This window comes from Erpetoichthys calabaricus, chromosome 11, assembly GCF_900747795.2.
Source record: "Erpetoichthys calabaricus chromosome 11, fErpCal1.3, whole genome shotgun sequence".
Taxonomy (NCBI): domain Eukaryota; kingdom Metazoa; phylum Chordata; class Cladistia; order Polypteriformes; family Polypteridae; genus Erpetoichthys; species Erpetoichthys calabaricus.
The window spans coordinates 153,520,477-153,533,860 of NC_041404.2; the positions used below are offsets into that span (position 1 = coordinate 153,520,477).

The 13,384-nt window shown below is 41.1% G+C and overlaps 2 protein-coding genes across 6 annotated transcripts in view; one reads left to right on the top strand and one right to left on the bottom strand.

The window, feature by feature from the left end:
• Positions 1-4,204, top strand: part of abat (4-aminobutyrate aminotransferase) — a 62,007-nt gene extending 57,803 nt beyond the window's left edge. For all 4 annotated transcript variants that reach the window (XM_028814355.2, XM_028814354.2, XM_028814353.2 and 1 more), the window contains exon 16: positions 1,630-4,204. In XM_028814355.2, coding sequence (XP_028670188.1) covers positions 1,630-1,751 — 122 coding nt within the window. In that variant the 3' untranslated portion in view covers positions 1,752-4,204. The remainder of the gene's footprint in view (positions 1-1,629) is intronic.
• A 104-nt stretch (positions 4,205-4,308) lies between these two features.
• The window catches only part of tmem186 (transmembrane protein 186), a 35,082-nt gene continuing 26,006 nt past the window's right edge, over positions 4,309-13,384 (bottom strand). The window contains exons 1-2 of one of the 2 annotated variants that reach the window (XM_028814357.2): positions 13,258-13,362; positions 4,309-5,282 (exon numbers count right to left, since the gene is read on the bottom strand). In XM_028814357.2, the coding sequence (XP_028670190.1) occupies positions 4,578-5,282; positions 13,258-13,260 (708 nt within the window). In that variant the 5' untranslated portion in view covers positions 13,261-13,362 and the 3' untranslated portion in view covers positions 4,309-4,577. Of the gene's footprint in view, positions 5,283-13,257; positions 13,363-13,384 lie in introns of those variants that run through there. The other variant, XM_051933441.1, reaches the window with a different exon arrangement.

Consider the following 13,384-nt stretch of genomic DNA (forward strand, 5'->3'; position numbering starts at 1 on the left):
AACTGAGAAATCCCATGTACATAAGTATTCACAGCCTTTGCTCAATACTTTGTCGATGCACCTTTGGCAGCAATTACAGCCTCAAGTCTTTTTGAATATGATGCCACAAGCTTGGCACACCTATCCTTGGCCAGTTTCGCCCATTCCTCTTTGCAGCACCTCTCAAGCTCCATCAGGTTGGATGTAAAGCGTCGATGCACAGCCATTTTAAGATCTCTCCAGAGATGTTCAATCAGATTCAAGTCTGGGCTCTGGCTGGGCCACTCAAGAACATTCACAGAGTTGTCCTGAAGCCACTCCTTTGATATCTTGACTGTGTGCTTAGGGTCGTTGTCCTGCTGAAAGATGAACCGTCGCCCCAGTCTGAGGTCAAGAGCGCACTGGAGCAGGTTTTCATCCAGGATGTCTCTGTACATTGCTGCAGTCATCTTTCCCTTTATCCTGACTAGTCTCCCAGTTCCTACCGCTGAAAAACATCCCCACAGCATGATGCTGCCACCACCATGCTTCACTGTAGGGATTGTGCCTGGTTTCCTCCAAACGTGACACCTGGCATTCACACCAAAGAGTTCAATCTTTGTCTCATCAGACCAGAGAATTTTCTTTCTCATGGTCTGAGAGTCCTTCAGGTGCCTTTTGGCAAACTCCAGGAGGGCTGCCATGTGCCTTTAACTAAGGAGTGGCTTCCGTCTGGCCACTCTACCATACAGGCCTGATTGGTGGATTGCTGCAGAGATGGTTGTCCTTCTGGAAGGTTCTCCTCTCTCCACAGAGGACCTCTGGAGCTCTGTCAGAGTGACCATCGGATTCTTGGTTGCCTCACTGACTAAGGCCCTTCTCCGATCGCTCAGTTTAGATGGCTGGCCAGCTCTAGGAAGAGTCCTGGTGGTTTCGAACTTCTTCCACATACGGATGATGGAGGCCACTGTGCTCATTGGGACCTTCAAAGCAGCAGAAATTTTTCTGTAACCTTCCCCAGATTTGTGCCTTGAAACAATCCTGTCTCGGAGGTCTACAGACAATTCCTTTGACTTCATGCTTGGTTTGTGCTCTGACATGAACTGTCAACTGTGGGACCTTATATAGACAGGTGTGTGCCTTTCCAAATCATGTCCAGTCAACTGAATTTACCACAGGTGGACTCCAATTAAGCTGCAGAAACATCTCAAGGATGATCAGGGGAAACAGGATGTACCTGAGCTCAATTTTGAGCTTCATGACAAAGGCTGTGAATACTTATGTACATGTGCTTTCTCAATGTTTTTATTTTTAATAAATTTGCAAAAATCTCAAGTAAACTTTTTTCACGTTGTCATTATGGGGTGTTGTGTGTAGAATTCTGAGGAAAAAAATGAATTTAATCCATTATGGAATAAGGCTGTAACATAACAAAATGTGGAAAAAGTGATGTGCTGTGAATACTTTCCGGATGCACTGTATTTAAAAATGTCATTTTTGGGTGAAGCGTTCATTTGACAAGACCTAGAGCTCAATTGATGATTAAAAGAAATGGCGCCCTTACAGAATGATTCAGAAGGATTATTTAGAAGAAATCCACAACAGGCAGCAAAAGAGGAACAATTTGTAAAATTGAGGCAAGCTTTAATTTTCTCTTGTATGTCCATCCAGGTGTAGTCCTTGGAGGCTGTGGAGAACGATCAATAAGGTTCCGCCCTGCGTTGGTCTTTAAAGAACATCACGCTCATCTCTTCTTGAATATCTTCAATGACATCTTGGCAGAATTAAAATAAACTGGAACAGGGGTTTTGTTTCAGTGTAAAGCACAGGGTATAAAACCCATCTTTTTTTTTTTGCCAAATAGATGGAAAAACAAGGCATCCACAAATTTTGTGAATCGTTATACAGAATGAAAAGACATACATTTTTAATGATTTTATGTTCACAATTATACTTGTGTAAAACCTGGGGTAAAGTGGTGGACCCTTGTTTGGCTGTGTGTGAACCTCCAGCTAGCTCCATCTCTGCCAGGTTTAAAACACAGTAGTAATGTGCAAATGTAATATTTTGCATGGGCAGGTGGGGGGTAGGTGCCATTATTGGTGCTTCTTGGCAGACTGGAGCACAATAGGATATTGTCTAGCAAGACTGTTCTTCTAAATAGATAAAGCAATAGTTTGTTTGTTTGTTTGTTTTTTTCTTGAATTAATTTTGCACCAAAACCAAAAAAAGACCCCCCTGCAGTGTTCCCTTGTGTTTACGGGCTAATGTTGCCACCTACCAGTCTTACATTTGCATAGCCAAAACCCCAAGGCCATTAACTGGAATGAACAGTTTTGTCCCAGTCCCCTTCTGCTTTTTTAAAGCAGCCTGCATTTTTGTGACGCAGGTAAACGCTCACACAGCGCATCTAAGATATTGTATTAAATATTAAGGTCACACATTTTGTAAAGAGTATTTTTCAATGTGTAAAGAGATGCCATGTTTTTAAAATCCTGGCACATTTCCTCATCACCGTGTCTATCAATATAAAATTAAGAAAAAGCAGTTTGTCTTTAAATTCAGTTGCATACTGTAGAGTGTAATAACTAAGGATGACTCTTGCTGATTAAAACGGCTGCTGTGAGTTGTTTACCTGTTGTGTATCCAGTATGGCTGCTGCACTGTACAAGAACTGACACTCATAAGATATTTAGCAGAAACCTACAAGTACTTTTAAAATAAAGGTTCTAGTTTAGTTTAATTTTATTTGCCTTTGAAAGGAAGCACTTGTGTAACTCTTAAAAACAAATCTCTCGCATGGTTCTAGGACTGGGAATAACTTAACTAGATATACATTTATGTATGCAAATACGCACATCTTAGCTTCTCCCTGGCTTAAGACAATTAGGGATACACATTAGTGGAATGGTATACTGAAGGACTGGCCGAGCAATTTATCAGAACGCAGTCTTAATTCTTAATAATTTACACTAAATTAATATGAAGAAAAATAAGTGAAGAGTTGTCGTTTTATGCATGCCTATATTGTACTACCAAGTGTTTAAAACACTTGTCGTAAATAAACTGGACTTTGAAGGAAAATGTACATCTAAACAACACATTTTTTAAATGTTACCTCTTTCTAGGCAAAAATGTAAATCTTCAACTGTTGCGAGTTTTCAGGAGAAAAAGTTTAAGCACAAATGTGAAAATATGTCTTAAAATGAAGGTATGTTTTGAGCTACTTACTGTTTACTGCCTTTTAATACATATTACTTAAAATGGCTTAAGATGGAAAGTTCTAGTTATTATGTTTAAGGAGCACATGTTTATAAAACTAATGTTCTGATAATCTGAGTGGCATAACCTCATTTAAAGAACTCTGCACACTGCGATGCCACTCTTATCATACGCATTATGTTTATTTTAAAGCTATTATTAGTGCATTACACAAAACATAAATCTGAAATGTTTCAGAGGGGAGTTGAATTTTACACATTTTTTTTTTTTTTTTATAAAGGATTTATGATTTACCGTCTCCAAGTTTTCAGACTACAATAATTTTAGGCACAAACTTCAGGACTACTTTCAGTTGTAATATTTTAAGAGAAAGGACGGATATTTTTTAAACCCTTTACGTTTTAATTCTTTTTTACATTTTTGTCACTAAAACTGCACTTTTCTCAACAAGTACAGTTTGTCTAAAAATTAAATAATGAAAAATGTTTTGACGGGTAATTGTACATCATATTAGACAGAACATCACACAGTTGTAAATTATACCCAAAACTGACAAATAACCGATTCAAAAGCAAAGATTTCTCATTCCCAAACCAGTTTCTTGACCAACAGAACATAAAATACAAAAGAACTGTGTCAATGTCAGCACTACACTTGCATTGGACATTAAAAAATAAACGTTGACATTTTTGAAAAACCATCATAGGTTTGTCAGGTACATTTCTTCACACGTGTTCATACAGAGTAAAATGTTTGTGCTACAGTTTTATTTCAAATTCACTTGCTGCAGATTTTCATTTTTTTTAAATGCATTTCCTAAATTTCGAAATGTGATTGATCCGCTGTTTGCAAGTTCACTCCTGTCAGTTGGCAATAGAGTACCTTTGCTTGTTATATAACAAACTTCTAAACATCTGCTGGTTTTTTGTTTTATAATCTGTGCCAAATTTTGTTGTAATAAAACTATATGTTCTAAATATTGTGTTGAAGAGATCTTAGTATAATAAAATACATTTAACTGTTATTTTCAATATGTCGATTGATGTGACTTTGATTTCAGGAGGAACTACGAAGAACATTGCATGGAGGATTGTGCTAAAGCACTCTTTTTTTTATTTAAGAAAATTAATACAAGAACTGTTTAATTCCATAAGCCATCATGGAAAAAACATTTCCATTGGTACTTTACATCAATTAACAGAACTTACGTTTGCAAACCGGCCCAAGTGACCAGACTCCTGTATGGCCTTCTTCACGTCATTGGAGGTTTGCTCCTGTACAGCAGTTTATTCTCTGAGCAGACGTCCAATTCCTGTGAAGTGCACACACACAGCCTGGTGCTGCTGTCACTGCATGCGTCATATAGGCGCTAGTCACGGATTGCCTGACGCTCTCCATCACGATTTTCCAAAGACGTGTATAAATCTTTCACTATCAATAACCTGACCCAGCCTGCAAGTGAAGTACAACACTTCTGGCTGGCTGTAACGCTTAAACTGTAATAGCACTTCATTATGAGAGTCGCCAGTGTCCCCAAGTGGTATAACATCTTGCACTGGAACATAGAAGTCATGCCTCTTACCCCAGAATGTAAGATGAGAAACTTTTAGAACCGTTTTGCTCTCATTTAGGTACATCATTCCTATTACTCGACGTAGATAATGGCTCATGGAGTAAAGCATCACTGCAGCAAAGATGGCAATGCCAGTGCTGTAGGCAAAGAGTGTATATGTGGCCTGACCCTGAATATAAAGGTAATATACTGAGGGAAGCACAACAATGGTGATGCCAGTCTGAAGCAGTTTAAGCCTTGAAACCACTCGAAGAAATTTAATGGCTGGGAACCTGTACAACAGCGTAAACTTTTGGTCTAAATGGCTGTTGTTCTCCTCGGTCTCAGAGTTTTTCTTTGGCGCTAGAGCACTGGAGTGCTTCTGTACAAATCGTTTTGTGCCCAATACATTAGCAGGTGCCCCAAGAAATCGACAGCCACGCTTCAAGTGCAAAGAGGAGTTCATAAGTGGCCAACTTCTGTAGTGGGCATTTCTTCCAACTACTGGCAGTATTTTGCAGGATGCCTTCAGACTCAGCCTTAACAAATTCTAAAAAAAAAAATAAAATAAAATTACGACAGTTAATGTTTTAAGCAATTTCTTTTGGAAAGTGCATCTGCATTGCCAACATGCTCCATTCCCCGAACGTGGCACAGGTTAGCGCTATGGGCGGAGTGGTGGCTCTGAGGCTAAGGATCTGCGCTGGTATCCCGAAGGTTGCCGGTTCGAATCCCCGTCACTGCCAAAAGAGATCCTACTCTGCTGGGCCCTTGAGCAAGACCCTTAACCTGTAATTGCTCCAGGGGCGCTGTACAATGGCTGACCCTGCGCTCTGACCCCAAGGGGTATGTGAAAACTAACAAACACTGTTGTAAGTTGCTCTGGATAAGAGCGTCCGCTAAATGATGTAAATGTAAATGTTTTACTAAAGGGGGACGCCCCCAGACTCCTTCACTTTTTTCCCCCCACTTTTAAGTTGTGGTCTTGTTAAAATCGTTTCAATTCAGTGGTTCACCACATCAAGCAGCACTCAATAACCCAGACTGACAGAGCAAAACTACATTTTCGACACTTCAGCAAGTTTATTAAAAATAAAAACTGAAATATCCCATTGACACAAGTCCTTAGACCCTTTACCCAGTATGTAGCTGCCGAGATATAGGTGTGGTCAAACACGGGTAAAACGCGTGACGAAAGAAATCTCAAAGTCCAAAAGTTCATTTTAAAAATATTTAGTGAAAGTTAGGGGCGGCACGGTGGCGCAGTGGGTAGCGCTGCTGCCTCGCAGTAAGGAGACCCGGGTTCGCTTCCCGGGTCCTCCCTGCGTGGAGTTTGCATGTTCTCCCCGTGTCTGCGTGGGTTTCCTCCCACAGTCCAAAGACATGCAGGTTAGGTGGATTGACGATTCTAAATTGGCCCTGGTGTGTGCTTGGTGTGTGTGTCCTGCGGTGGGTTGGCACCCTGCCCGGGACTGGTTCCTGCCTTGTGCCCTGTGTTGGCTGGGATTGGCTCCAGCAGACCCCCGTGACCCTGTGTTTGGATTCAGCGGGTTGGAAAATGGATGAATGGTTGAAAGGTGAAAGTTAAAAGCAAATAATCCACACAAGAATAAAAGAAAAAATAGTTGCACACGTAGAATAAAAGGCAAAAAAATGGGAAAAATGTATCTGCTATAAACTTAAGATTTTCTTGAAAAACTTTGTTTCTATACTTAAAGGTTCTTTATTTCTTCTTCTCTACTTAAAGGTTTTTAGCTTCTTCTTCTGTACGCTTTACGTACGGCACAACACATAAATTAAGTGCTGTTTTCTTACATATTTACTTCACTCACTCAAAAGGCTCGTAAGCTGGTTGGCACATAGGCAAGTGTCCAGGCACGGTTTAAATCCTTACGCCTACCACACCTTACTCATGGCAAGGCTGTCACTAACTAACTGAAGAATAATCTTTAGTCCAAGCTGTTAGAAATGGCAAGAATATACCAATACGATTCTATTTACGGGGGTTATAGGAACTTCCCATAGATTATGCATTGTCATCTAATAAATATTCATGAATTTTATAGAACTAGGAAAATGGCTCTTACCCAGTACTTCCCTGAAACCTACTTGTCCAGAGTCGTCTTGGGTTTGACATGACAAGCTTCACACACCTGAATTTGGGGATTTTCTGACATTCTGCACTCCAGCCACTGGCTTTAAACTAGTGTGGCGCTGAGGTGTCACCTGTTACACCCGTTTGTGTGGTGGGAGTGACAACGTGCTTTATCAACGCATACTCTCAAACCAAACTTCTCTGCAGATTTCCTCAAGTTCTGTCAGGTTGGATGGAGACCATCAGTGGACAGCTATTTACAGGAGGCCACTTGGGAGGATTCACAGAGGTGACCCCTAAGCCCCTCCAGGAGCATCACCTGGCACAGGTAATGATGTGATCGCTGTTCCAATTAATGGAACACGGCGAGTTCAGTATTAACAACAAGCTAGTCACCACAAAGAAATGGACGCTGCTGCAAACTGCCTTTTTATGTTGTCAAACGCATTATGTCTTATGTGTGTACATCCACAGCATACAAAAACTGCATGTAGCCCCTCGCCAGTCGGGTAATGGCTTCCGGAACAGCGGTATGATGGAGCGAAACTTGGCTGAGAAACTCCTGACCTGTGGAAAATGGTAGCTGAGGATAAACGGACGAAAACCCAAACAAGTTACTCGGTGCAAACACGCAGTATTGGTCCTCAAAAAAAGGGAACTGAAATAAGAGAGTTAGCTCGACATTTACTTAGGTCGTTACTGCTTTGTGCTTAGGCTCATTGTCTTGTTGGGAAGGTGAACCTTTGGCCCAGATCACCCAAGAGCAGATTTTCACTAAAGTTACCTCTGAACTTTGTTCTGTTCACCTTTCCCTCAACTCTGCCTAGTCTTGCACTCCCTGCTGCTTAAATAAAACCCACCACAGCATGATGCTGCCACCGCCATGCTTCACCGTTGAAATGGTACTGCATGGGTGATTAGCATTTCTAGGTGTCCTTCAGACATAATGCTTAGAATTGAGTGCCAGACAGTTCATTCTTGGCTTTATCAGACAGGAGTCTTTTGTTTCTCACTAGTCTCAGAGTCCTTTAGCAAACTCCATGCAGGCCTTCATCTTTCTTCTGGCCAGTCTGCCATGAAGCCCAGATTAGTGGAGTGTTGCAGTGGTGGTTGTCCTTCTGGAAGTCTTTCCCATCTCCAAATAGGTTCCTGGGAGCTCAGCCTCAGTGACCATCAAGATATTCTTGGTCACCTTTCTTACTATGGCCCTTCTCACATGACTGCTCAGTTTGGCCGGACAGCCAGCTCTAGAAAGAGCCCTGGTTGTTCCAAACTTCATCCATTCAAGAATTATGGAGGCCACTGTGCTCTTGGGAACCTTCAGTGCTGCAGAAGATCTTTGTAGCCTTCCTGAGATCTGTGTCCTGACACAATCCCGTCAGTAAGCTCTGCAGGCAATTCCTTCAAACTCATGATTTGTTTTTTGTTTAACTGCCGGACCTCCCATTGACAGGTGTGCGCCTTTCCTAAGCAAGTGAAGTCAAATGAGTTGACCACAGGTGGACTCCAAACAAGGTGTAGAAACATCTCGGTGATGATCAATAAAGTGGGATGCACCCGAGTTAAGTGTCAAGCGTCATCGCAAAGGGTCTCTGAATACTTGTATCTCAGTGTAATAGTTGAGCTTTTTATTATTTAATAAAATTTTAAAAATTCTGAACTTCTGCTTTTGTCATTCTGGGGTATTAATTGTAGCTTAATGAGGGGGGAACAAAGATTGTATGTTGGACACAGGTTGCTGGTCATGTGTTGGCTCATTTTGTATACAGTGATCCCTCGCTATATCGCGCTTCGCCTTTCGCGGCTTCACTCCATCGCGGATTTTATATGTAAGCATATTTAAATATATATCGCAGATTTTTTGCTGGTTCGCGGATTTCTGAGGACAATGGGTCTTTTAATTTCTGGTACATGCTTCCTCAGTTGGTTTGCCCAGTTGATTTCATACAAGGGACGCTATTGGCAGATGGCTGAGAAGCTACCCAACGTACTTTTCTGTCTCTCTTGTGCTGACTTTCTCTGATCCTGACGTATGGGGATTGAGCAGGGGGGCTGTTCGCACACCTAGACGATACGGATGGTCGTCTAAAAATGCTGAAAGATTATCTTCATGTTGCTATCTTTTGTGCAGCTGCTTCCTGAAACGACATGCTGAACGGTGCTTCGCATACTTAAAAGCTTGAAGGGCACGTATTGATTTTTGATTGAAAAACAAACTCTCTCTCTCTCTCTCTTTCTCTGCTCCTGACGGAGGGGGTGTGAGCTGCCGCCTTCAACAGCTTTGTGCCGCGGTGCTTCGCACACTTAAAAGCCAAACAGCCCTATTGATTTGTTTGCTTTTCTCTATCTCTGTGACAGCCTGTGCTCCTGACGCGCACTCCTTTGAAGAGGAAGATATGTTTGCATTCTTTTAATTGTGAGACAGAACTGTCATCTCTGTCTTGTCATGGAGCACAGTTTAAACTTTTGAAAAAGAGACAAATGTTTGTTTGCAGTGTTTGAATAACGTTCCTGTCTCTCTACAACCTCCTGTGTTTCTGCGCAAATCTGTGACCCAAGCATGACAATATAAAAATAACCATATAAACATATGGTTTCTACTTCGCGGATTTTCTTATTTCGCGGGTGGCTCTGGAACGCAACCCCTGCGATGGAGGAGGGATTACTGTATTGTTATTTGGCTGCTAATTAAGTAAAAAAAAAAGAAAATTAAAAAGTCTTGAGTCTTAAAATCGAGCAAGTTCATTAAAAGGAAGACAAGAGAGTTCCCGATAAGCAAAACCTGGTCACTAATTCAAAAATATGTTTGAATAAAAACCAGTAGCCACAGTGGTGCTCCACGAGCCTTATTTACAACAGTTCAAGCATAAAAATCTGTGCGCGCTAAAACTACACAAATGCCTCATGACAAAATGATTTTCATAAAACTTGGCGTACTCACATTTCTATGAAATTTACCTGTTAAAAAGCACACTTTGTAAATGTGCGTACGTGAATGCATTTGCAAAGCTCCACTGTAGCCATATGCTAATCGACCTCATACATATGCGATTCTGCAGCACTTCATTGGCTGGTAAAGCAGATCCCTCCTGACGTGTTGACACCCCACCACCTGCATTCAACAGTTTCTGGCTGTGCTTCCACAACTGAGAGTGCACAAAGGTCAAATGTGTCCTTATGGTACCTCTCCTCTGCGTCACCAATGGGAGGAGGGGCTCATGAAAGGCATGAGGCGCCAACGTCTGAGTGGGTAGCTGCCATCACCTGTGCCAGGCATGGCCGGATTACGGTGCGTGCTATTGATGCTGCAGCATTAGGCCCATTTCTGAAATAGGCCCAGATGAAAACAGACGAGAATTTTCCGGAAGCTGAACAGTTTTCCTTTGCTATATTAACCTCAAAATAATTCTTAGAATGAAATTTGGAGTCCTACTTTCGGACCCCTACACACAGCGTTACTTATTATACAGTTACTATTGTTCTTTGTGCTGTGACGTAATTATAACGTTGTTGTGTTTATTGTTAACCGAAGATTTCAAGTTAATGCTATCAATTTTAAGTTAAACAGTTTACTTAGTAATTTAGCTGCATTTTTTGCAATATCTTGGGGATTCTTGCCACTTTATTATTGTTCGGTAAGTGCCACGTAGTTAATTTTTCACCTTGAAAGTCAGTTGTACAGTAAAAATCGATGGCTATTTAAATGGTTATCTGTAAAGCTAAAACTAAAAGCCGGCCCGCATTCCCGGCATGGATGTTTAGAATTTTTTAAATCCTCGACAGGATTCTGGTCTATTATGAAATTTTAAATCGTGGACAAATTTTTACCCTCAAGAGCCTGAACTGAGTCACTTTGACCCAATGTCTCTGCAAATTCATTTTTTCTTACTCTGTTTCGTAAGAGAATTGCGAAATTTTGTGTATTTCATTGTTAGGTTTTCACATGACGTCACTTTGTGATATCTTTCGTATTATTTCGCGTACGCTTGCTATGGCGTCTCAACTCAGTGGATGGGATAAAGCGAAAAAGAAAAGGAAAGAAGCAGCAGAACAAGAAAAGCTTTGGCCGAAAATTCCAAAATTGAGTTCATACTTCGGAGTACGAGCATCTTTGTCTCAATCGTCTGCGTCGGATGCGATTGTGAGTTCGAGTGCCCCTGAAGACCAGGCCAAGCAAGATGAACCTGTTGTGGCAAGAGAGAAAAAATAGACCTTTTTTTGCACTGCAGCATCAGGCCCAATTTCGTCTTAATCTGGCCCTGGGCACAGGTAATGATGTGATCGCTGTTCCAATTAATGGAACACTGCGAGTTAAGTATTAACAACAAGCTAGTCAGCACAAAGAAATGGACGCTGCTGCAAACTGCCTTTTTATGTTGTCAAAACGCATTATGTCTTATGCGTGTACATCCACAGCATACAAAAACTGCATGTAGCCCCTCGCCGGTCGGGTAATGGCTTCCGGCACAGCGGTATGATGGAGCGAAACTTGGCTGAGAAACTCCTGACTTGTGGCAAATGGTAGCTGATGACAAACTGACGAAAACCCAAACGAGTTACTCGGTGCAAACACGCAGCATTGGTCCTCAGAAAAAGGGAACTGAAATAAGAGAGTTAGCTCCACGTTTGACATTCAGACTTTGAAGCTTTGTACCTCCGAAATGAAAATAGTAATGTCATCAAAACCAACTATGGAAAAATGTATATTTTCCTACAATTTGTTTACAAGCATGCCTTTTTTCCCCCAAAAATGTCCTTATTTTTTGAAAAAATAAAAAGTTCCCGAAACGCAACAAAAGTCTGAAATGGGTGCACAATACACCTCTAACGGCATCAATGTACAAAAAACAACTTAGGAATTTTGTGACAGCCTTTATATTTTTGTGAACATTAATGATCATAGGTTAATGTCTGCGGTGGGTTGGCACCCTGCCCGGGATTGGTTCCTGCCTTGTGCCCTGTGTTGGCTGGGATTGGCTCCAGCAGACCCCCGTGACCCTGTATTCGGATTCAGCGGGTTGGAAAATGGATGGATGGATGGAGGTTAATATTTTTTTTAAATAACACATAACGTACACCAGTGTATAAGTCAACCGGGTAAAACCTAAAACAGACATTAATCCGAAATTGATTTTTTGAAGGTTAACGCCTAACGTGCATTTTACAGCTCCTAATTCGCCCTTTTATTCAATCGCAGACTTTTAACATGACATGTTATCAGCAGGAGGCTTTAATTTTGAAATGCAGACCTACTGTTTGAGAAGCGAGGCACTCCAATAAGGGTCACCGATTGAATAAAAGGGCAAAATAGGAATTGAACATGAGGCATTGACCCGGTATGGTTCTGTTCTGGTCTGGTCGCTGTACTGTAGCATACCTCTCAGTGTACCTCTCCGTGTTTTGTGTCTATTTTTTTGTTCTTAAATCGTGTAAAATCGTTTTCAGTAAAGTTCACAAAAATTTAAAGGCTGTCACAAAATTTCCAAGTAAAATTCTGTTTAATTGATGCTGATTTGATGTGTATTTTGCACCTACTTTGGACTTTTATTGCGTTTTGAGAGCTACTTGTGAACGTGAATTCTTCCATAGCGGGTTTTAATGGCATTGCTATTTTCGTTTCAGGGATATAATGTTTCAAAGTCCGAATGTCAAACGTTAAGGTAACTTTACCTCAGTTCAACGGGGTCTGTGGTGTGAAAAAGTGTGAGAGCCCCCACCTTAGGCGACTGCCTAATTCGACTAAATGACACCAAGAGGAGAAATTGAAAGGAAAATACGAACAGCCTCAGTATTAAAAAAAAATAGCACATCCTTTCTTTCGTAATAAGAAGTGATGGGGGGAGAAGTCGAACCGAAATGTCCGAATTACAAAATGAATCAGAGGCGAACATACTGGAGAGCTGGACGAAGAATGGGGAGAAACAAAAACGTTTTCCATTTTGAATGGTTAAATTACGTTTTCTTACAGCACGAAAATGCGATTATTAAGTAATCCAGTAACGTAGTCAATGACGAGGAGTTATTTTTCTCGCTCATCAGGACTTTATTTTTGTGCCACGCTTAACGGGTATTTGAGCTCGAGGTCACGGACAGCGATGGTCTTGCATAGCAGGAGTCAGCCTCGAATTAACCCAATTTAGACTAACAAGCCTACCAACCAGCCTAACACGCACGATTCCGATTTTGGAGGAAAGCCCACGCAGAGGATGAGTGGACTTTGCACACAGATAGCGACAAGGTCGAGATTCGAGCGGTGCCAATGCATAAAATGTAATAGAAATATTAGCAAAAACACAGGTAAATGTAATGCAACCTTTTATAATTAAAAAAAAATGCACGTTTCAATCGATCCCTACATTTTTTTTGTCAAAATCTTAAGGTTCATTTAAACGGAATGAGTAAAGCAAAAAAAAAAAAAATAATTAATTACCATAGCGTCGTCCACGGGACGGTCTGAATAGTGTAGCGATGTATAGTGTCCGTGTGGAAAAGGTTAATGATACAAAGAGATCCACCCATCACTGCTGTTACGTACCTTTAAGACATCTAAATTAAAC